The sequence below is a fragment of the Chelonoidis abingdonii genome, chromosome 1, assembly GCF_003597395.2.
Source record: "Chelonoidis abingdonii isolate Lonesome George chromosome 1, CheloAbing_2.0, whole genome shotgun sequence".
NCBI lineage: Eukaryota > Metazoa > Chordata > Testudines > Testudinidae > Chelonoidis > Chelonoidis abingdonii.
The window spans coordinates 150,264,768-150,287,032 of record NC_133769.1 but is presented as its reverse complement, the minus strand read 5'-3'; the positions used below and the strand labels follow the sequence as shown (position 1 = coordinate 150,287,032).

Below are 22,265 nucleotides of genomic sequence, written 5' to 3'. Positions count from 1 at the left end.
AGTAATGATCCTAATGAACTGGTAAGAACATACAGATATAGAATGATGAAGTAATCTATTATTCAGCAGTGTCCGTCTCTATGACAAAGAGTAACCTGTGACCCAGATGCAATCTGCTTTCTTCATCGCTGAAAAACTAAGTGTCAGTATATCGCGACTCACAAATCGCAGATTGTTCCTCTAATTTGGATTATACGTGAGAGCGTTATTCGTATAACAACTCATTAGAAAAATAACAAAAAATAACTCACGCATGTTAAAACCTATTTAAAGCCCTACTCCAAATATCCATTGTCAGTTGGGGCCTAATCTTCTAGCCTGTAACTACTCTAGCAAATTCGGGCGCATAACAAAACGATCCTTATGTCTTGATTATTATGCGATAATTGTGTCATGCGTGGAAGTGTCCACGCAGCAGTATTCCTAGAGTGCCCTGGTCTCAACATAGTCAATATATACTAGTAATGTCACGCTGAATCATTAATGAAACAGACAGGGCATTTCGGAGATGGCTCACAGTATCTAATAAGCACGCAATAGGTGATTCTTGCTCGTTGCAGGTCTTTACAGCAGATTATATTGACTGACTATGTATGTGTGTTGCCCTCGTCCCATATGCTTCAGATCTGTCTATCAACTCATGTGAGGACATGGTGCTATGCTGTCAATCGATGCTCAAGAGTTAAAAATAATAGCACTTAGAAAAGTGGTGTGTCGAATAGGGCAACTAATATGTGATATGTAAGCTTTGTTGGATCCTCAGGTGTCGATATGAGGGGAGAGATTTAAAGAGAGATGCTGATATGTGCTCTTTCTAGCTTTGGAACATGCGTGACGGTAGCTTAATAGGTGTACCGTGGGCAGCTCATGCGATAGAGGTGTTATTATTACATTTGTATCATGAGTTGTTAGTCGAAGTATCGGTAAGGAAATTAGCTTACTTATTCCATACACAGAAGTAGGGGCCACAATGAAATTAATGAGGCAGCAGTTGTTTAAGCAAATAAAAGGAATTTTTACTTCACCAGAGCACCAGTCTAACTTAGCTGGCAAACTCCTTAGCCCTGGACTGAGGTTTGTGAACGGCTAGACTATATAAAAGCGTTTAAAAGAGAACTGGATAAATTCATGGTGTTTAAGTCCATGAATGGCTACTAGCCAGGATGGGTAAGGAATAGTGTCCCTCGTCTCTGTTTGTCAGAGGGTGGAGATGGACGGCAGGAGAGAGATCACTTGATAATTACCTGTTAGGTTCACTCCCTCTGAGGCACCTGTCATTGGCCACTGTCAGTAGACAGGATACTGGGCTAGATGAACCATTGGTCTGACTCAATATGGCTGTTCTTATGTTTCTTATGTTATTACTAGCTCAATTTTTGGACCTCCATAAAATCCTCAAAAAAGTTCTTTTCCACTGCAGGTATTGGACAGGTGATGTTTGGCCAGAGAAAAAATTGGAGACCAAATTTGGGGTAACTACACAAACTCTTTCAGAGATGCTGAACATCAGGTTGAGTAAATTCATAGAATGCTTTTTTGCACATCATCTTTCCAAAGCTGGTTTGTCCTAGAAACTTCAAGTATGGTTTATGCAAAAGTTCTTGATCATAACTGTCACATAAGTCTATTTTCTAAGAACTGGGGCACATATTCTTGAAATTAAACAACTTGAAATAAAGAGATTTAGGAATGCCTGATCCCAGTGAACCTCCACTCTTATGAAGCATGCCAAGGCTCTAACAGACTTTATGTGTACAGTAACTCCTCACTTAACGTTGCAGTAATCTTCCTGAAATGCAACTTTATGCGCAATGATGTTAAGTGAATCCAATTTCCCCATAAGAATTAATGGAAATAAGGGGGGTTAGGTTCCAGGGAAAAGAATTTTGCCAGACAAAAGGCATTATATAAATATACAGTATAAGTTTTAAACAATTTTAAACAAACAGTTTAATATTGTACACAGCAATGAATGATTGTGAAGCTTAGTTGAGGTGGTGAAGTAAGAAGGTGGGATATTTGCCAGGAAATGCCTTGCTGCTAAATGATGAACTAGCATTCGGCTGAGCCCGTAAGGGTTAATATGCTGTTGTTAATGTAGCCTCACGCTCTACAAGGCAGCATGGACTGAGGCAGGACGGAGGAAACACAATAGATGCAGGGCAGTAGCTGCAAATACTTCCCTGCAAAAACTGAACACAATGATGAGCCCACGCTATCCAGCTGGAGCGTACCACTCCCTCTTCCTGTCAGCACCTGTGCAGCCATTCATGTCCTGTCTTTCCAAAGTGCTGGGGGGTTCCTGTGGGTACATCCAGACTACCTGCCATATCGGCGGGTAGCGATCAATTTATCGGGGATCGATATATCTTGTCTCAGCTAGACGCAATATATTGATCCCCGAACGTGCTCCCCGTCGACTCCGGAACTCCACCGGAGCAAGCAGCGGTAGCGGAGTCGGCGGGGGAGCCGCGGACGTCGATCCTGCGCGGTGAGGATGGGAGGGAAGTCGGGATAAGATACTTCGACTTCAGCTACAATATTCCCGTAGCTGAAGTTGAGTATCTTACATCGACACTACCTCCAGTGTAGACCAGGCCTGAGTGCATAAGTGAGTGAGAGAGAGAGAGACGTGCATTGCCCCTTTAAGTACGCTGACCTCACTTCAAGTACAATGCCCTTTTAAGCAGATCAGCCAGTTCAGACAGGAAGCAACAGCTTCCAGAAAACTCCCTTCTTTCTGTCCCTGAGTTCTGTCCCCTTCCTCCACTTTGCGGACAGGGAGTATGGAGTAGAGGGCAGGGGGACATCTGCCCCCGCCATTACCTGCCCCCCTTGCCCCAGTTCTAATCCCCACAAGGAGGGGCTGCTCTTCCAGAGAATCCTGCAAGCAGTGGACAAAGCAGGCAGCTGCCAAACTATGTTATAAAGGAGCATTGCACAACTTTAAACAAGCTTGTTCCCTAATAGATCAGCAATGTAACAATGAAACACCATTAACCAGGACAACATCAAGTGAGGAGCTACTGTCTGTCTACTGTGCAAAGGAAAACCTGTGGCAGCAAGCCTCAGAGCCCAGGACAATTGACTTGGGCTTACCGGGTTCAGGCTGCAGGGCTAAAAATAGTAGTGTAGATGTTCCAACTAGACTGTGGTTAAAGCCTGGTCTACACTATAATTTTAGGTTGAATTTAGCATTTAAGCCTGGACCCATCCACACAACGAAGCCCTTTAAATCAAATTCTTTACTCCACCTCTGACGAAGGAATTAGCTCTGAAGTCGGCCTTGCCAGGTCGAATTTGGGGTAGTGTGGAGGCAATTCAATGGTATTGGCCTCCAAGAGCTATCCCAGAGTGCTCCATTGTTACCACTCTGGACAGTGCTCTCAACTCAGATGCACTGGCCAGGTAGACAGGAAAAGGCCTGCGAACTTTTGAATTTCATTTCCTGTTTGGTCAGCATGGTGAGCTGATCAGCGCAGGTGATCATGCAGAGCTCAGGCAGAGCTCACCAGCACGATGTGCACACTGTCAGGTCAATTTCTTGTTTTGATCTACTCCATCTATCTTTTACATCTTAGGCTGGCAGCAGACGGTGCAGTACAACTGCTAGCCATCGTCATCTCCTGGGTGCTCGGCAGAAGATGCTGCATTATGATTGCTAGCAGTCATCATCTCCTGACTGCTCACCAGAGGACAGTGCAGTACGATTGCTGGCCATCGTCATCCCCTGGGTGCTCGGCAAAAGATGGGAATGACTTGGCTGAGTCACTCCCATGTCTGCCCAGGCACCCCTTACTGACCTCACCAAGGTTGGCTAAAAGAGCACCCGGGAAGACAACGACGATGGTTACCAATCGTAATGCACCATCTGCTGCCAAAAGGCAATGAGCTGCTGCTGTGTAGCAATGCAATCCAACGTCTGCCAGCGCTAAGGAGACATACGGTGACAGTGAGCTGAGCGGGCTCCATGCTTGCCGTGGTATGGTGTCTGCTCAAGTAACCCAGGGAAAAAGGCGCAAAACAATTGTCTGCCGTTGCTTTCACGGAGAGAGTGAGGGAGAGGGGAGCCTGACGACATGTACCCAGAACCACGCTCAACACTGTTTTTGCCCAATCAGGCATTGGGATCTCAATCCAGAATTCTAATGAGCAGCGGAGAATGTGGGAACTGTGGGATAGTTACCCACAGCTACCCAGGGTGCAATGTTCCAGAAGTTGACTGTATAAAAACGATTTCTAAAAAAAACTTCTATAAATTCAACTTAATTTCGTAGTGTAGACATACCCTTAGGATCGTAATAATACATTTCCCTTCTAGTTCCTGCCTAACATCCTTTCCTGTGAGACAGTTATCTATCATTACCCTTATTGTACAAGTGGGAAACCTTTGAATAAGAGCAAAAGCGTGATAGAGGGACAGAGAGAGAGAGAGACCATGTGAAAACAATATGCCTGCACACCATGCATCTTTACCACTGACAACATTGTCACGTATTTGAAATAATTGGAGTGGCAGGTTCTAAGACCCTGCATATTGATGCAGAGATACTTTGCTGATTCATCACAGCCATACCAGTGGCTCTGGTTTATTTCTAAGCCGGAATGTAAAAGGAGTTGATGGTCTCACTGGGAATGGAACTAAGGGCAGGGATAAAAGGATCTCACAGAGAAAAGACTTAGGAACAGTTGAATTGAGAAGGAAGCTTAGATTGTGGTTTGTATTTTGTTTTGTTATTTAAAACAAACAACAAAGGCAAACCCCAGGAAGGCGGCAGGTTTGGACCATATCCAAATTGAGTACATCCTGCCTGGAACAGAATGGGGACTCCACCTGTTTACACTATGACTGGATGCACCTGCCCACTCACAAAATATGTGCAACTAATTCAGAGAGCATCACCAGCACATGGCCTCTTACATTTCATAAATGTAAGGGGACTGTTAACCCCTTACTAACATTCAGTGAGAGTGTTTTGGTTGCTAGCTCCCAGCACTAAAAGGGGAGGGATCGATGGCAAATCAGGACCCTGAGACTGACAGTCCCCAGGAACAATAGCGAGAGGCCAATGCTCCAGGTCAGCCTGATTGACAGGGTGGGCAGGCAAGGCTAATCAAGGATGACAGGAGGCCAGGGGGTGGGCTCCTGTCATCCGTGTGAGCTGGAATTCTGAGTCAGATGAGTGGGCGCTGAGCTAAGGCAGAGGGCAGGGGCCCAAGTCTAAGCTGCTAGGAGCAGAGCTGCAGCCCAAAAAGCCAGAGCACAGTACCAGAGAGCGCAGACTCTACCCAGGGTGGAAGGGAGCTGCAGCAACCAGAGCCAGAGGGCCAGAACAAGCAGCCCAGGAAGCAGGTGAGAGCTGAAGAGAGGTCACAGAAGCAGCCTGACAGAGCAGACTGCCCCCGGAGCCAGAATGTAGCAACTGGAGCCAGGAGGCCAAGAGAGCAAGCCAGGGGCTGATAGGCAGACAGGAGCAGCCGGTGCTGAGGCATGGAGTGGAGCTGGCGGCTGGAGCAGTCCAGAGCTGGGGTGGTGAGCAGCTGGGGAGAGCGAAGGTGACCCTGGGCAGTGGGCCCAGCACAGGGGAGACGCCTCAGCACAAGAGGCTCTGCAGGCCAGACGCTTGGAAGGGGATCGTAACCCTGACAGGGCGGGGGTGACACTGGGAGAAGGGTCCCTGCCACTCAGAGCCTGAAGAAGTGTGTGCCACCACCAGACAGCAAGTGTCCAACCCGCAACGTCCCATCCCTGCAGCACAACCAGGGCCTGAGAAGGACGCCTGGACCTACAAGGAACAGACTGTGAAGTGCCCTGACCCTCCAGAGACACTGTTTGTGATGGTCCCTGCCACAGAGCAGGGTGAATGTGTTTTCCTTTAACCACCTTTTCCATTTTTCCATTATTCTTTTTTTAAATTTTTGTTAATTTAAATAACTTGTATTTGCTTTTTAAATTGGATGATGTGATCAGTGGGTCAGGGAGGTGCACAGTGCAAAGAGAGTACCCCAGAGTGGGGACACCCTAGCCCCTGTCCTGGGTGACCACAGCAGGGTTGGGGGTTGAGCCCCCCAGGAATCCTGGGCCCAGCCTTGTTGGCGTTATAAGGACTCTGCCAGACAGGAGAGTGGAAGGGGAGTCCTCAAGGGCAGGGAGGCCTCTGGGTAAAGGAAGTGGGAGCGAGGACTCAGATCCTTTCGCTAGCCCACTTCAGCGGGGTAGTGCAGAAGCCAGGAAAGTTCCCCACAATAGCGGGACCATTTCCCCGCTTACATAATAATGGAAATGTCCACTCCCATTTCATGTGAAATCTCTATCACCTCATGTCAACTGAGATACTCTTTACAGATATGTTCGTTTTTCATGGAGTGATCATAGAGCCATGTGGAGACAATAGCTGTTCTGGTTCATTTGTGGTTTTGGAGGGTTGGGGAGGAGGTTAAGTGTAACCTGGAATTTCCTGGCTTTCAGAAATGCTATCTTAACTAAGTTTTTGGCTGATAAATTAAAAAACAAAACAAATCTCAATACTCATTGCATGCATCATTATATCCCTTGCAGTTATAAATCATTTTTAATCAAATAGAATGCATATTGGAAAATATATATAAAGCTAATGCATCTGTATTAAAAGAGTTTTTTAGACTGATAACAAAGAGTTGCTAATGCTGGGAGATATTTTATTCATTTTTTAAATCTAGTCCATCCCAACGACACATTACACCTGATTCAGCAGAACTGAATACAAATTACACATACATTCGTAAAAATATTCTTTTAGATTCTTTTATACGATATTAATGTTACCACATGCAGTTGTAAACAACTGACCAGTCACTTTAAAGCCACTTTTTTCTGACCTATGAGGAGCCAGGTTCAGAATACAGTGATGGACTAGAGCCAAGTGTTTGTTCCAGCAAGGGCTAACTGGTTAATATATAACTGCAAAAGTGGATAGGACAAGGTTTGGGAGGAAAACTATTTCTATTTAGGAAGACACAAATACAAAGAGACACAGAACTGTCAGGCCACACCAATAACAGAGTAAAAACAGTCTCAGCCTAGAGCCCGCAAGTTTTTGTGGTACAAAGTTCTTCCATTATCCTTGATCTTTGAGAAATACTGTAGATGTATAAATACTATAAATAATACAACTGAAGATTTCCCCTTGGGAAACTCATTCTCTCCATCTCTGAAACATCCACTCAGGGCAATTCTATTTTTTCCTCTATATTTGCCAGACCTTGCACCCACTAAAGTCAATAGCAAAGCTTCTGTTGCCTTCAATGGAGCAAGTTCAATCTCTGAAGGAATAAAAGGCAGTAAAAGTCAGTTGGTCTTTTCTGGGGCAGCCATCAAGTAGACAAGTTTATCTTTTCTATTTAAGAGGAGAAATAGGAATCATTTTGGGGCAAAGTGCATACCAAAAGTGCAGGAAAACTTAAAGAAAACAATACAGCCCCAAGAAAGATTTATGAACTTCAAAAATCCAGTCAGAGATATGACAAAGGATGGCAGTAATAGAAACCTCCACCAGTGGAGAAAAGTATGGCCAAAATGCAAACACTATGTCTTAGGCAACTTTCCCAAATGAGATTGTGGAAGTACCCTGGTTGTCTTCAAAGGAAAGCATGGGAAGAGAAAATGTGTAACCATAAACTAGGGAAAACGGCAAAGTGCAAACATAATAAGCAAGCCCTCTTCTTTCAATATGCTTCAAGGAGATTAAAAACAGCAAGTATTTTAACTCTGCCTTATCTTTAAAGAAAGCACACACTTGCTTGTTAGAAACTCTGTTAATTTTGAAATGTTTTCAAAATGTGAAGCTATCATTAACACTATTACTGTCACTGTTAGCCTTCAGAAATGTGTATGAGCATGTTTTAAGAGTGTTGCACAAGGTACCTATTTGTCTTGATGCTATCGCTTAGGGAAATGTTTAATTGAAAGCTAAATGAAAGTATGCATGTTTTATTAAATGTACTCCTTCAGGACTGGTTTGGTACACCATTAGTGTACACATTCAAACTGAACTGCAATAGACAGGGCAGTGGAGCTTTCACAGGACCTGTCACTTCAGGTGTTTGAGCAATGTGAAGTAAAAGCCAGATTTACTTGAATTTAAATGGAAGTGATTGTTAACAAAGACCTTTGGAGGGGAATAATTTGGGGAATCTTAGGAGACTTCATAATTGCTTAAGATAAAGCACGTAGGAATGGTGGAGAAAAGCTCTTAAAAAAGGAAGCTGGAAGTAAAATCTAAAGGGTTTGTGCATAATTTAGGAAACCCATAATCCTTTGCATGTAGTTTTTTTAGATAAATTCAAATAATTTGTTAGATAAACTATCTGGTAACACATCACCATTTGTAAACTATATCAGCCAAACCATTCCATTTCAAGAAAATGACATGCTCTTCCAGCACAGCCTGTAGCATTTGAACTCCCTATTAAGTGCAAGCACTCTGGCTTAAGAAATGCATCTCTCATTTGAACATATGGGTCAAGATATTCAAAAGTGGGTGCTAAAATTGGGCTTCTAAGTCCAGAGTCCACCTAAATAAGTGGTCTGATGTTCAAAAAGGGTGAGCACCCAGCAGTTTCAATGAGACTGTTGGGTGCTGACTACTTTTGAAAATCAGGACCCTTGCTAGTTGCCTAAATATGGTTTTAGGAGTCAAACTTTGGTCAACCATTTTTTTAAACCATTGTATTGCCTCTAAAACACATTCATAACTGCAGTAAAATGCTATCAGAAAAAAAAATAGCAATCTAAAGCATGTTTTTTACATTTTTTTAAAAAAGATAAAAAAATTCCCAGGATAGGGGATGACCTTTAGTAAGATACATTTAATGTTGTAAATAAATTCCAGTTTAATTAGTGAACTTATCAGAACATTCTAATTACTTGAAAACCACAAAATATTTGGAAGGCTAGAAATTCAAAGTGAGGGTTCCACAAACAATCTTATCTCTGATTATGTAATATGTCTCATCTTTTAGCTAATCCCTAATAATTGCCATAAACTTAACAAGTATACCTCATACACACTTCCAGTATTGCCTTTTCAGCTACCATGATGTAAAAACAGAAAAGATATTGAAGAAGAGCTAGTGGGATACCCTCAGTACTGGAGTAATTTGATTTTGATTTTGGTTCATACGGGAAATACCATATCACCTAGAAATTTATTACCCATTATGGTGTATATCAGGGGTAGGCAACCTATGGCACATGAGCCAAAGGTGGCACGTGAGCGGATTTTCAGTGGCACTCACACTGCCCGGGTCCTGGCCACCAGTCCAGGGGGCTCTGCATTTTAATTTAATTTTAAATTTTAATTTTAAATGAAGCTTCTTAAACATTTTAAAAGCCTTATTTCCTTTACATAAAACAATAGTTTAGTTATATATTATAGACTTATGGAAAGATTTTCTAAAAATGTTAAAATGTATGACTGGCACACAAATGCTTAAATCCAAGTGAATAAATGAAGACTCGGCACATCACTTCTGAAAGGTTGCCGACCCCTGGTGTATATACAGTACAGACCTAGAAGCCAGCTTCACATCACTGCTTATATCTTCACTGCAGAGTTAACCCAGGCTCTCACATGGATTTTAGTCCAACTCACAAAACCATCCACACACAAAAACCTCTGAGCCGGGCTTGGAGATGCTTTAAATCTGAGTTAGCTGGCCTGGCTGTGGGTATAGATTAGAGCCCGAGTTCTGCTTTAACTCAGGCTAACCCATCCACTTTGCAGTGTAGATGCAGGCTACCTAACTCAGATCCTGACAGTTCTCCAATACTTTCCCTCAATTCCCCCAATACGCTGTTCTGGTAGTGAGACACTGTAGAAACTCAGAACAAAAAGATAGTCCCTACCTCCAGAAGCTTGCTAAAAACCTACTCCTTTCTCCTCCACCAGAAGTCACCTACCAGTGAGAAGATGTTTAAAGATACACTAAGATGTTTAAACCCCATTATCCAGGCAGCCTGCTCCAATTTTACAAAGTACTTGAACAGCAATACCATCTGGGAGTTCCTTCTCTCAGCCTGTTGCCAGCTGGTCAGAGACTGACACCAAGGTTCTGGTGGATATCTGGTGTGAGGTCACTAAGCAGCATGATTTCATGAGATGTACCCAAAATCAACATGGCTACAAGAACATCTCCATGAGCCTGGCAGAGGAGAGGATTTGCTGGATGGGAATTCAGTACAGGTGAAGAACCAAAAACTTGAAAGGTGCATGCCACAAGGCAAAAGATGCCAATGACAGCAACTCACTGGAGTCCACTGTCAAGGTAGATGGGCTTCTGAGATTGGACAGAGTTATTCTTACTGCTCAACTGGGGACAGAGTGACTGGAGGAACCAGGCCAGACCTTCCTGCACTTCAGCTATTGCTGACAGTAAAAAAAGATACAGACATTTTAACATTTTAGCTTGGTTAGCAGGTCTAATCAAGCTGAAGGTGTTAAACTTTGTCTACACTGGTGTGAAGTGGAGATTTCAATGAAGTTTAGCTAGCTTGACTGAGTTAACTGCATTGCAAAAAGCACCAGTTTTCCAAGTCCAGGCAAGCCCTGAGTCAGTCAGGAAGCCTTCCAGCAAAAACAGGAAAGATGCGACTTGGCACTTCTTTCTAAGATAAAAAACAAGTAGGAGAAATAGGCCTCCACTTTTAAATCCATCTTAAAAGAACATGAAACAAATAAAAGGCACAGAGCATTTTTTTTTCCTTTGCGGGTCACCTGCACTATGAATTTCCCAACTGTCAAACTTTGTTTTTAATTTTTCAATTTAACTTTGTTACATTTACAACAATATTTTATTAAGGTTGTGAATTAATTGATATCCATATCAAATCTTAACTGCACCTTCAATCACTTCACAAAATGCATGTACAAGGTGATATAAATAAGGTTCTTCAAAAATCCTATGGCATTTTTCACTGGGCATTGACCACAAGAATCTTAACCCCAATGTCCTGGCCAATTTCTTATTTGAGTAGATTACATTCTGACTGTGTACAATTGCCCCCACAGTTGAAACTAAATAATACATTACTCTTATTTCTTGCATTGACCTAAACTGCTGTGTTGTGTTGCTATGTGCTGAGGTGGCTGCATGTCAGTGCTGGGTGGAGCACAGTAGGAATCTACATTGTATATAAACCACTTAAGAAGCAGTTTGAGCTAAAGGACTGACCACAGGGTTAAGAGTCAGGAAATCTTAAACTCAGTGTGGAATGTGGATGTTCAGGACTGCCCAGGTTTAGCCCCAATCAGAGTCTCATGTGAACTGAGGATGAAGTAGGTGTTGAGTCCAGTTCCTAGTGGGCAGCTGACCTTTTCACATCGAACATCATCATTGCTGGCACTATATGCTGACAGCCTCAGCAGAGAAGCTGAGCCCTAAATGGGCCATGGAGGCTCAAACCCTCCTCTTCGGCCCTAGAAGTGGTCCCTCTAAGTCAAGGCTGAGACTCACTGATTGTGAAGAGGACACACTGCTGTTATGCCTGCTCTGGGGTGTGGAGAAGATTTGCTCTCCAGGGGTCTCATTCTGGCTCCTTTCAGCAGCTGCTCACTGTGGCTTAGAGACCCAACAGGGAAAGGCATAGGTAGTGTGGGGGAAGGAGGAAGTCTCTCACCTTTGCAGGCTCCTTCGTCATTAGCAGGTTGGTAGCCAGGCCTGCAGGTGCACCTCCCAATGGCCACCATCCAATCGCCTTCCCCATTGCAGTGCAGCCTGATGCCAGAGGACCCGGCCGTACTTGCCTCCTCTGCATCTGCCACACAGGTCCCCACCGCCTCCACCAGTGAGGTCCTCTCTCCACCGGCAAAGGTCTCTGGGAAGGAGGCAAACCCCCTCACCACAGCTGGGCACTTGTAGAAGAAGACTTGTACTGCCACCAGTGACATGCAGGCCCCTGAGTCCTGGAAGGCCAGGTAGAAGCCACGCCGGGTGAGCGGCCCAAAGCTGCGCACCTTGACATTCATCTTCACCACCTTCCCTGTGCTGTCCACCTGTGAGAAGCTTTCGTCAGCTGCAATGGTATCCACCTTGGTCCAGGGCCCCTCGCGCCATTCAGGCAGATCCTGTGTAGCCATGTCAGTTTCCGCCTGATAGTAATAGAGGGTGAAGGTCTCCTTGCAGGAAGAAGCCACGGTCCGCATGCTGGCACAGTCACGCACCGAGAAGCGGAGACGGACGTGGACTCGGTGGGCCCCACGCCGCTCTATGAAGTGAGTGCGCAGCCAGTTATTTTGGCCCGGCTCAGCCACATTGCAGACCTCAAAGGTTCGGAGTTGGAGCTTCTTGTCATCCAGGACACTCACCTCGTCCCACTGTGACGAATGGGAGAGGAGAGAGAGTTGGGGAAGTTGTTAAAGGGGTCTCACACATGCGGCAAATCTGGGATACAATGATCACTCGTCTCTGGATCACAAGGACCACGACTCACTACCTTTACAACAGGCTCCTTCTATCTGAGCCTTCTACTTGCCTCTTGGGCAAACAGTGCTGGGGCCCCACACTGAGACTTGGTCTGATGCCTGATTCTGACAGCACTCAGAGCAAGGACTGCTGCACTGTTAAAGGGGCTGCCCTGCAGTGGAGGTGTTAAACAAAGTTCAGTTCAACCCTCTGTTGGGCAGGTAGTACCCCAGGCCGGCATTGCTGGAGAGTACTAGGGGGAAATGGGATACTGCAGTGCAGTGGTAGCATCCTAAATATCTTGGTGACACCTCTCTTTGCCCTGGCCTTTCCTATCTGAAGACAGAGAAGAAACACACAAAACAGAAAGAGATAGACAAGAGACAGAGTCAGCGCAAAACAGAGACAGAGCATCCTTTGAAGAAGGTGTTAAACACAGCCCCCTTGCACCCAGCTCTGACTCAGCTGGGAAGTCCCTGTGGAAGCTTAAGATTTCATGAGTACTTCTGAATTGGGAAAAACACCCAGAGAGTTGGAAATGAACCTAACATTGTAGCTCTAGTATCCCCCTCTAGCATCCCCTTCTAATGCCTTTGCCTGTGTGGTCCAGTATCTGATTCAGCATAATATAAAGCATTTTGGATACTCCATATGCATGCAAACTGGAAAAGAAACCTATTCCGCTCCAACCCCACCTTCCCAGATGGCTATGTAAGCCTCCCCACAAGTGGTCAAGGAAAAAAGAAGGCCAGGGAGCACTTACCCCATCAGGAGGGTGGGTGGTCCAGCCGATTTCCGAGGTCTCTCCTGTTGTATCCAGAAGTATTTCTGTTTTTAAAAAAAATAGTCTTTTGTACATTTCCAATGATCAGCTGCTCAAGTTCGATATGTTCCCTACAAGACTCCTTCCTGAATCTCATCCCCTGGAGGGAATATACTGTGCTCCCAGCACCACACATCTCACTCACAGAGAGATCTGTGTTCTGAGATAATGCCTGGCCTCATCCAGAAGTCAGAATTCTGTTCCCAGCTTTCCCCTATGATTTAGGGAAAGGTCTGAAATTCAGTGACTCAATGGATGTTCTCTAGGATTCAGATTGATCCAGTGGTTAAGGCACCAGATGGAAAGCCTGTGTTTTAATTCCAGCTCCGCCAAAATGCCACTGTTAAATGATATTGGCCAAGTCTCTGACAACCTATTGACTTTCCCAGGAGTCCAGTATACTCAGCACCTCCAAGGATCAAGCCCTATCCAAGCAACCATTCTATATTTCTTTCCAAAGTCATTTTAGCCTGGTGGAAGATGCCAGACTTAATTACCCTTGGAGATTAAAGTCCTCTATTTAGGTCCAAAGCAGTACAGCACTGCCTGAAGCAGCACAAGCTACACACACAAATATCCCCTACCAATGTACCTCGTTTCTGAGACCACTAAGAAAGCAGAGGGGGTGGAAAGTCACTGTATGGAATTAACACATGCTGGTATTTTTTGCAAGTCAACAGCACTCTGATGTTCTGGAATCGAAAACTCCGTTTGCTTGTTTGTTACTGTTTTTCTTTCATTTTGTTTTCTATAAAAATTAGGAAATACCATTTAAAACAACTTTGTGAAAAGAATATTAAAGATGAGCCTATCCCAAGCCTTTATAGAGTAGGGAGCCCAAGGAGGACACCACAGCAGTATCAAGATAGTGCAGGGATTTCTCCCCTTGTATGCTTGTAGGGATGCACATCACACCAAAGGAGGCAGGGAGGAAGCAGGGCCACATTTCTCCTCCATGAGGCACAAACCTTCCCTAAGCCACCTCTGGGGCGTTGTAGCTCTGCACTGCACCATGCTCATCAGTGCCTGAATGGCACGGGGTGGCACTTTGACATCTCTTTGCTTCACCAGCACGTTCCTGGGGCATGGCTTCATTCTGATGGAACAGCCAAGGGGTTTTTTTTTTGATGAACAAAGAACATTTTCTAAATCAGGTTTGAGTCATTTCCTCTGCTTAAGTGTACCCAAATCCAGAGCATGAAAATCTGAGAAGAGATGGAGAAAGAAAAGGGGATTTAGGGGAGAGGAGAAGAAAGAAAGAAAGAAAAGCCTTGTTCAGCTGCCTGGGCTCTGGCCTGCTGGCAGGCAGTATATTCCCCAGATGGCTTCTCTCCAGTGACCCAGGTAATCTTTATCGAGCGCATGAATATTTCACAGACTAACAGATACATGCAGCCTGGCACTCACAGGGCTCTCCCTCCAATGGTGAATATTTAAAAAGCCAAGATGCATTAGAAACCGAAAAGAGTGCGCACGTATGGCACATGTGGGGAAAATGGCCCTCCAATGCCATAACTCCAATGCAAAGGTATGCAACAAGAGTGCCAGACATTTACAAGCACAGCGGTGTTTCCCCTGTTCCTCCCCACTCTCAATTGCTGCATGTCCTCGATCAGATCAATGGTCCCATCTAGTCCTGCATCCCTGTCAAATTTGTCAGACTAGTGGCCTACCTCATCCAGGATCCTGCCTTTCACCAACACAGATCACACCACTGCTCTGTTTAGTCCAGTACCCCAGCATGGTGGGAAAGTAGATCCTGCTAGGAATCCAGCCTCCTGCCATGTTAGATCAGACCAACAATCTATCTAGTGCAGGGGTCTCAAACATGCGCCGGCCCACAGAGTTATTAGCTGCAGCCCAACAAGCTCCCCGTGCCCCCTCACCCCCCGAGTTATTTCCTGCGGCCGCCAAGCTCTCCTCCCCTTCCGCCCCCCCCACCCCAGTGTGCCACATCCCCGCTCCTCTCCCTACCTCCAGGTGCTTCTTGCCACTAAACAGCTGTTTGGCGGTGCTTAGCGCTTTCCAAGAGGGAGGAGGGAGGAGCAGGGAGCCGCACGCTCAAAGGAGAAAGCGGAGAAGAGGAGGGGCAGGGATGGGGATTTGGGGAAAGGGTTGGAATAAGGGCAGGGAGGGAGCAGAGTTGGGGTGGGGACTTTGGGGAAGGGGTTGGAATGGGAGCGGGGAAGGAGTGGGAAGAAGCAGGGCAGAGGTGGGGCCTCACTGAAAGGGGTGGAGTGGGAGTGGGACCGGGATGGGAGGTGTCAGTGATGCAGCCCTCGGGCCAATGCACTATTCCTCATGTGGCCCTCATGGTTATTTGAGTTTGAGATCCCTGATCTAGTGCAATATCCTACCTAATGCAGTATCCATATCAGAACACATCACTTGATGCATTTAGTCCTGTACTCCATCTCTGGCAGGGAACAACACCGCATATTTTAGCAGAAGACAAAAGTTCCGCATACAACGCCAGTCAACTGAGCAACATTCTACACTGGGTTAAAATCCCTCCTTGATCCATGAAGCAATCTTAAATTCTGTAACAGAAGATTTGATTATCTTGTTATCCTTACTGTTATTTTAGCTCACACACACAAAAAAATTATTGATCATAAAACTGTCCACTCTCCTTTCCTCTGCCCCCAAATCCAGCTACAGTATCTACCTCCATGACTTTCCACAGCAGTGAATTCCTTTGGTTAATTATACTCTGCCTAAAATGAATTCCCTTGACTACTCATTCATTCTAACTTGACTACTCATTTATTTCATAGTCACCTCTTGTTCTCAAATCATGGGGTGAAATACAAAGGAAAGAGGATAAAGAGGAATTTCCATTCTCTCCTTCTTTATTCTGAATATATTTACTCAAACTAGAAACTGTTCAGATTCGGAAGACTTTTAAGGAATTACTTCAGATTTACCAAAGATTTTCACCAGGAATTTCCTTTCATTTTTACAAAATGTTTAAGAATTGCTTAGCAACAGGAATCCCTGCAGAGCTCACAAACTGCACAGGAATGGTCCATGTTGCTGATGAATCTGTTTCACCTCCTCACCATGTGACTTCCTATGTCTCCCAGATAGGAACTTCCATCCTCTCCCCCCTCCCATTAGGGTCTCTGATTCCCCCATCATGTAGGGAGGGGCATATAAGAATAATTGGAGATATACCAATCTCCTAGAATGGGAAGGAACCTTGAAAGATCATTGAGTCCAGCCCCCTGCCTTCACTAGCAGGACCAAGTACTGATTTTTGCCCCAGATCTCTTAGGTGGCCCCCTCGAGGATTGGAACGCCCAACCCTGGGTTTAGCAGGCCAATACTCAAACCACTGAACTCTCTCTCCCACCTTCCCAACATGGGGCTTGAACCCATAACCCTGAGATTAAGAAGACTCTCATGTGCTACCAACTGTGCGAGCCAGGCTGGCTCCAATACTAAAGTGGATTTAGTAGATTTATTTGGGAAACTAAAAAAGCTGTGAGGTGGACCTTATTTCCTCTCAATACCTCATGTTGCTCATTCCCTCCTACACTCTCCTCTTGTCTCTTCTCTGTGCACACTCACTCCAGCAATGCCCCTCTGCCATGTACATTGGACAAATCAAACAGTCTCTACGCAAATGAATAAATTGACAAAAAAGAGACATCAAGAATTGTAAAAGCAACAAAAAGTTCTGTGGCACCTTATAGACTAACAGACGTATTGGAACATGAGCTTTCGTGGGTGAATACCCACTTCGTTGCATGCATCCAATATGTCTGTTAGTCTATAAGGTGCCACAGGACTCTTTGCTGCTTTTCCAGATCCAGACTAACACGGCTACCCCTCTGATACTTGATATCAAGAACTGTAACATTCAAAAACCAGTAGGAGAGCACTTCAATCTCCCTGGACTCTCAAAAACAGTCTTAAAAGTGGCAATTCTTCAACAAAAAGACTTCAAAAAGAGACTTCAACGAGAAACAGCAGAACTGGAATTAATTTGCAAATTTGACATCATCAAATTAGGCCTGAATAAAGACTGGGAGTGGCTGGGTCACTACAAAAATAAATTTCTCTCTGTTCATATTCACCCCTTCTTGTCAACCGTTGAGAATGGGCCACATCCACCCTAACTGAATTAGCCTCGTTAGCACTGACCCCCACTCAGTAAGGCAACTCTCATGTTTTCATGTGCTGTGTATTTATACCAGCCTACTATATTTTCCACTCCATGCATCAGATGAAGTGGGTTATAGCCCATGGAAACTTATGCCCAAATAAATTTGTTAGTCTCTAAGGTGCCACAAGGACTCCTCATTGTTTTTACTCCCTCCTACATAGTTCCCCACTCCCCTACCCCAATCTTTCTCCCTCTTACTCTCCCATCATGGCTTCCTGCAGACCCCTCCCACAAAACCCCAAATTAGTAAATAATTCTACCCACAAACTCCAAAATTCTGGTCAAAAGCATCAATCTTTGCTGAAATCATCATATTAAAATGAATGGGGAGTTCCTAGACCTAGTGATTTTGGAGTCAGGGCAAGCCAAACAAGGAAACTAAAATGTAAGAAACTACATTCACACCATATTATGGTCACTCAGCAAAGTGAATATACCAGTGTGAAACATGTGCCACCTTAAAACTGACTCTTGTGCTATGCATTGCAAAACAATCACATGATCACATACTGGTTCTCAAGTAATCTACATAATAGCATAAAGCAGCAAAGAGTCCTGTGGCCCCTTATAAGCTAACAGACGTATTGGAGCATGAGATTTCGTTGGTGAATGCATCCGATGAAGCCAGTATTCACCCACGAAAGCTCATGCTCCAATACATCTGTTAGTCTATAAAGTGCCACAGGACTCTTCGCTGCTTTCACAGATCCAAACTAACACGGCTACCCCTCTGATAATAGCATAGAGTTGGTTCAGCTGCCTTAGACACATCTGTGTTACATTTTTAATATTATTTTCATGATGAAATGCTACCTTTAATTTCATTCTCTTCATTATTCAACATATATTCTGAGAACTTCTGAGTAGCTAAAACTCCCATTGCCTTCTGGAAACCCACAGCCCGCAGGTTTCAGCACTGACACATTTTACATGTTGAGCTCTCTTCTCTTCAGGATAGGAATTTTAACAATTCTCTCACCAGGCATATATTACACATTCAACAGGATTTTTAGTTCTCCTGATACAGACAGATACATCACTGAGCAGTAATTTATTACTGTAGGATTTTGCAATCTGTTTCCTCACAGAAATAAGTTTATAGAACAGCATTAACACTGTGATTTTATGATTTCTTGTTTACAACGTCTCATATAGCAGGGGAACTAATTTGTATTTTTCAGGTGACCTATATTCAAACTGTCATAATAAAGTTAAAACACTGCTTTCTCTGGGTATTGGCTGTCTCTTTTTTACAAACTTTGTGTTATTTAGGTGACAATAAGAAAAATTATGGTAAAAAATATATAGATATCACAGTCCAGCTTTAACCAGTTTAGAAATACGTCCAGTTCTGGAAAACAGTGTGGTGCAGTGAAATAAGATAGATAGTAGTGACTGAATCATATGTCCTAATAGTAGTCACTATTTTTTAAAAGAATGAGTAAATAAAACAAGCAAAACAAATGGTCAGGGATGCAACCCCATGATCAGAGAGACCCTAAACTGGTGACTGCCATGCTGGGCGTGGAAGATGGGATGAATCACTCCATAATTGCCCTGTTTTATACACTACCCCTGAAGCTCTGGTACAAGCCATTGTCAGAGACAGAATTATGGGCAAGACGGACCACGGTCTGACCCAGTATGGCAGCTCTTATGAACATAGTCCAAAAACATACCCACCAATAGCAATTTTAATATAAATTCAGTATCAAATATAGCAGCAGTCTTTACTCTTAATAAAAATGACTTCTTTACAGTCTGCAGTCCCAAAATAACGCAAAGTATAGGGCAATAAATATGTCTGTTATAGGAGAGAACATATTATATATGAGAGGGGGTTCTAAATTGACCCAAATGAAACTAGTGAGGTTGGATTTCTTATTGGACATGCCTTCCTTAAAATGCTGCTATTTTTTTTTCTTTAATTAGTGTGAATCTCTGTACCTATATTCTACTTATGTTTCTGATATAAAAGTTACTGGGACAGATTTAACATATATTTAACTAATTCCAAGCAATTACGGTAATAAAACAGATGTTATACAGATGCTAAATTCTAAATGCTAATCTTTTAATACAGAAATTGTTAATGTTAAGGAGTATTCTTTTGTCAGAAGATAAGAGACCTCCATTCAAGGGTTCTGCTAGCTTCTGTCAAGGATGTCAGGATCGCCAAATGGCCTGAGAGTGTGAAATTTGCACAAACTGTTTGTAAACCAGCAGAGATCTGGAGCCTTGGCCAGTGATCATCCTTTTTTTAGGGTGGATAAAAATAGTGATTTAAAAACATTCAAAAATATATTTTTAATTTAAATACTATTTTGTTATTTAAATTAAATACCTTTTTATTTTTTAAAATAAATCCATTTTAAATTAAATTTGAAATTATCAAAATCTATATTAAGGTCTAATTTTACCGTAATTCAATATTTATATTCAATAAAAATAATAATATTCAAGCACTAGAAGTTTGTTACTGAAATTTTAAAGAAAGCCATACCACTAAACAAATGGAAGTCACTGACTAAGCACCAGGAACCAAAGTTTGTTGAAGTGATAAACCAGCTTTTGACAGTAGTAGCCTCTTTTGCAGGTGCAGAGAGAAATATCTTCCTCATTTCAATTCCAACTACTTCAGTACAAATGACTATTTCATTTAAAGTTGAGAAACCAACTGGTAGTTGAAAAAGCAGGACACCTTATTTTCGCCTTCCATGCAAAGAATTGAAGCAAGATGTGAGAGCATGAGATCTACTAGTTCTAAAATCTTGTTCGACGTTTGGTCAAGCTCAGGGCCTTGACTAAAGTTTAAGGCCTGCTAAATTTTCCCTCACACAAGTATCAATCATTCAATTCACTAACTGCAGGTAAAACTTACTTTTTTTTTTTATAAACTTCCCTTTTTCTTATGTATCCCCCACATTTAAGATAGTTTTACATAACTAATGCAAAAAAAAAAATTCTGCTTCTGTTCATTTTTTAAATTCCAAGTTCCATCCAAATATAGCTTAACATAAAACATTAGTAAAAAAGTAATCATTAACTAGAAAATAATACATTATTAACCATTTTCTAATATAATACAAAAATGTAAATATTAAAAATCTGAATGTGTTAAGCTATGTAACTGCTTCAATAAAAGTGTATTGAATAGTGAACCCTCTGATTAGCAAAGAAAATTACCAAATTTAGTGACTGTAAACAGAACATTTAGTTGCAAATCAACATCTTTTAATAGTTGACAAGTGAGAATCAACCTTTGTTAGGAAAAGAGCTAAAAAGTACAAATGCAAACAGGATTAAAATAGATTATGTAAACCAAGATTTCTTGCTTGCTGATTTAAATCATGATTAAAGTGAATAATTTAAATCACTTGGATTTAAATCAATCCACCCTGCTTTTTTTCCTTCCTTTGTTGTGGTTATTCTGCTTTTATAAAAGCTTAAAAATTGGGTAATTTCAGTGTAAAAAAATAATTCCTATGTTAGTGTCAGGTTGTACACAGTTAAAGAATCAGAAAAGGGAAGCCAGAAAAGTTAAGACTAAATTCCCAACTTCACTCTGCATATGCATTGTGATACCATCTAATCATATGATCACCTATTATTCCTCTAGTAATACAGTGTTATATATTTTCTTCCACAACTGAAGGGCTGATCCTGGGAGCATTTGCTCCTGAGTCAAGTGCTTCCTCTTCTACATAGTCCTACTGCAGTCAGTCAGGCTGCCCTTTATGACATACAAAAGTGGCCTGACATTTTTTTCATGTCTTTGGTTTTGTTTTGTTTTTTTCCTGCCTGTTTTTTAGATTCGAAATATCAGGAGTGTCAGTTCTGGTTTTCCTTGGTTTTGCTGGAGCATCTGTTCAGGAGCTTAAACAGTGCATAATGTAAGCACTCACTCTTCATCTGATGGGTCAAGAGTGCTGAACTTTTAATACAAGCTTCTCTTCTCCAAAATGTTCATTAGTCAATGACGTTAAATAGATGTTTACAAAAACAAGAAAGCTCCCAAAATTTTAAACAGCCCCACTAAAATCTGTTCCCCTTTCAACTGGTCAGCTTCCACACTCTTGCCTCTTGTGATGTCATCATTTTCCCAGTTCTTTACTCATTATTGAGTCTTCCAGCTTAGACAGGACCCGAATTTTTAATATGAAACACAAGCAGAAGAATGAAACAAAGAAAACGTTCTTTAAAAAAAACAACCCTTTCAGTTCTTCTTTTTACAGAATAAAGAAGCAAACAAGGACATGAGCCCATTTTTTTGACTTTGCAGATGCCCTTTAAGAGACTGCTTCAAAGATAATGTCTTCTCAAGGTTATTACAAGACCTACTCCAGCAAGCAACTTATTACTGTTGGACACAAGATGATTTTCACTATATTAAGCCCAGTCACTGTAAGAAATAGGGGTAGAATGTAGGACTGCCTGGGCTCATAGCCCAGCATATATTCTTTTATGCCAATGAGGCATTTTGGTAAGAAGAAATGCTACTGAAGCAGCAGAATTATCTTTTTTACCATATCTTGAATTTGACCAAAACATTTGGAAAGGTTATCCAGTCTGGTATGGAGCCATTCTGGAGTTTGAACAGTTCACGGTAGAGCAAAATTAGCCATTCACACATACAGAATACATTTTTCCTTAGGTCTGCACTTACCAAGTTTAGCAAAATTATAAAAAAATAAATAAAATAAATTCTCCTCTCACCCCTATGGGTGGTCTGTGTCTTCCTCAACCTCGGGTCCTCTACCACAGGCCTGGGAGTTTGAGGGTTCTGCGCAGTATCTTAGCTGTTCCTAGCACTGCACTCTTCTGGACAGA

General features: G+C 42.8%; 1 protein-coding gene across 1 annotated transcript in view; it reads right to left on the bottom strand.

Annotated features, from left to right (window-relative positions):
* Positions 1 to 22,265, bottom strand: part of LOC116822501 (ephrin type-B receptor 5) — a 148,873-nt gene that overhangs the window by 90,291 nt on the left and 36,317 nt on the right. Inside the window, exons 3-4 of the mRNA XM_032776424.2 lie at positions 13,205 to 13,269; positions 11,657 to 12,353 (exon numbers count right to left, since the gene is read on the bottom strand). Of these exons, the coding sequence (XP_032632315.1) occupies positions 11,657 to 12,353; positions 13,205 to 13,269 (762 nt within the window). The remainder of the gene's footprint in view (positions 1 to 11,656; positions 12,354 to 13,204; positions 13,270 to 22,265) is intronic.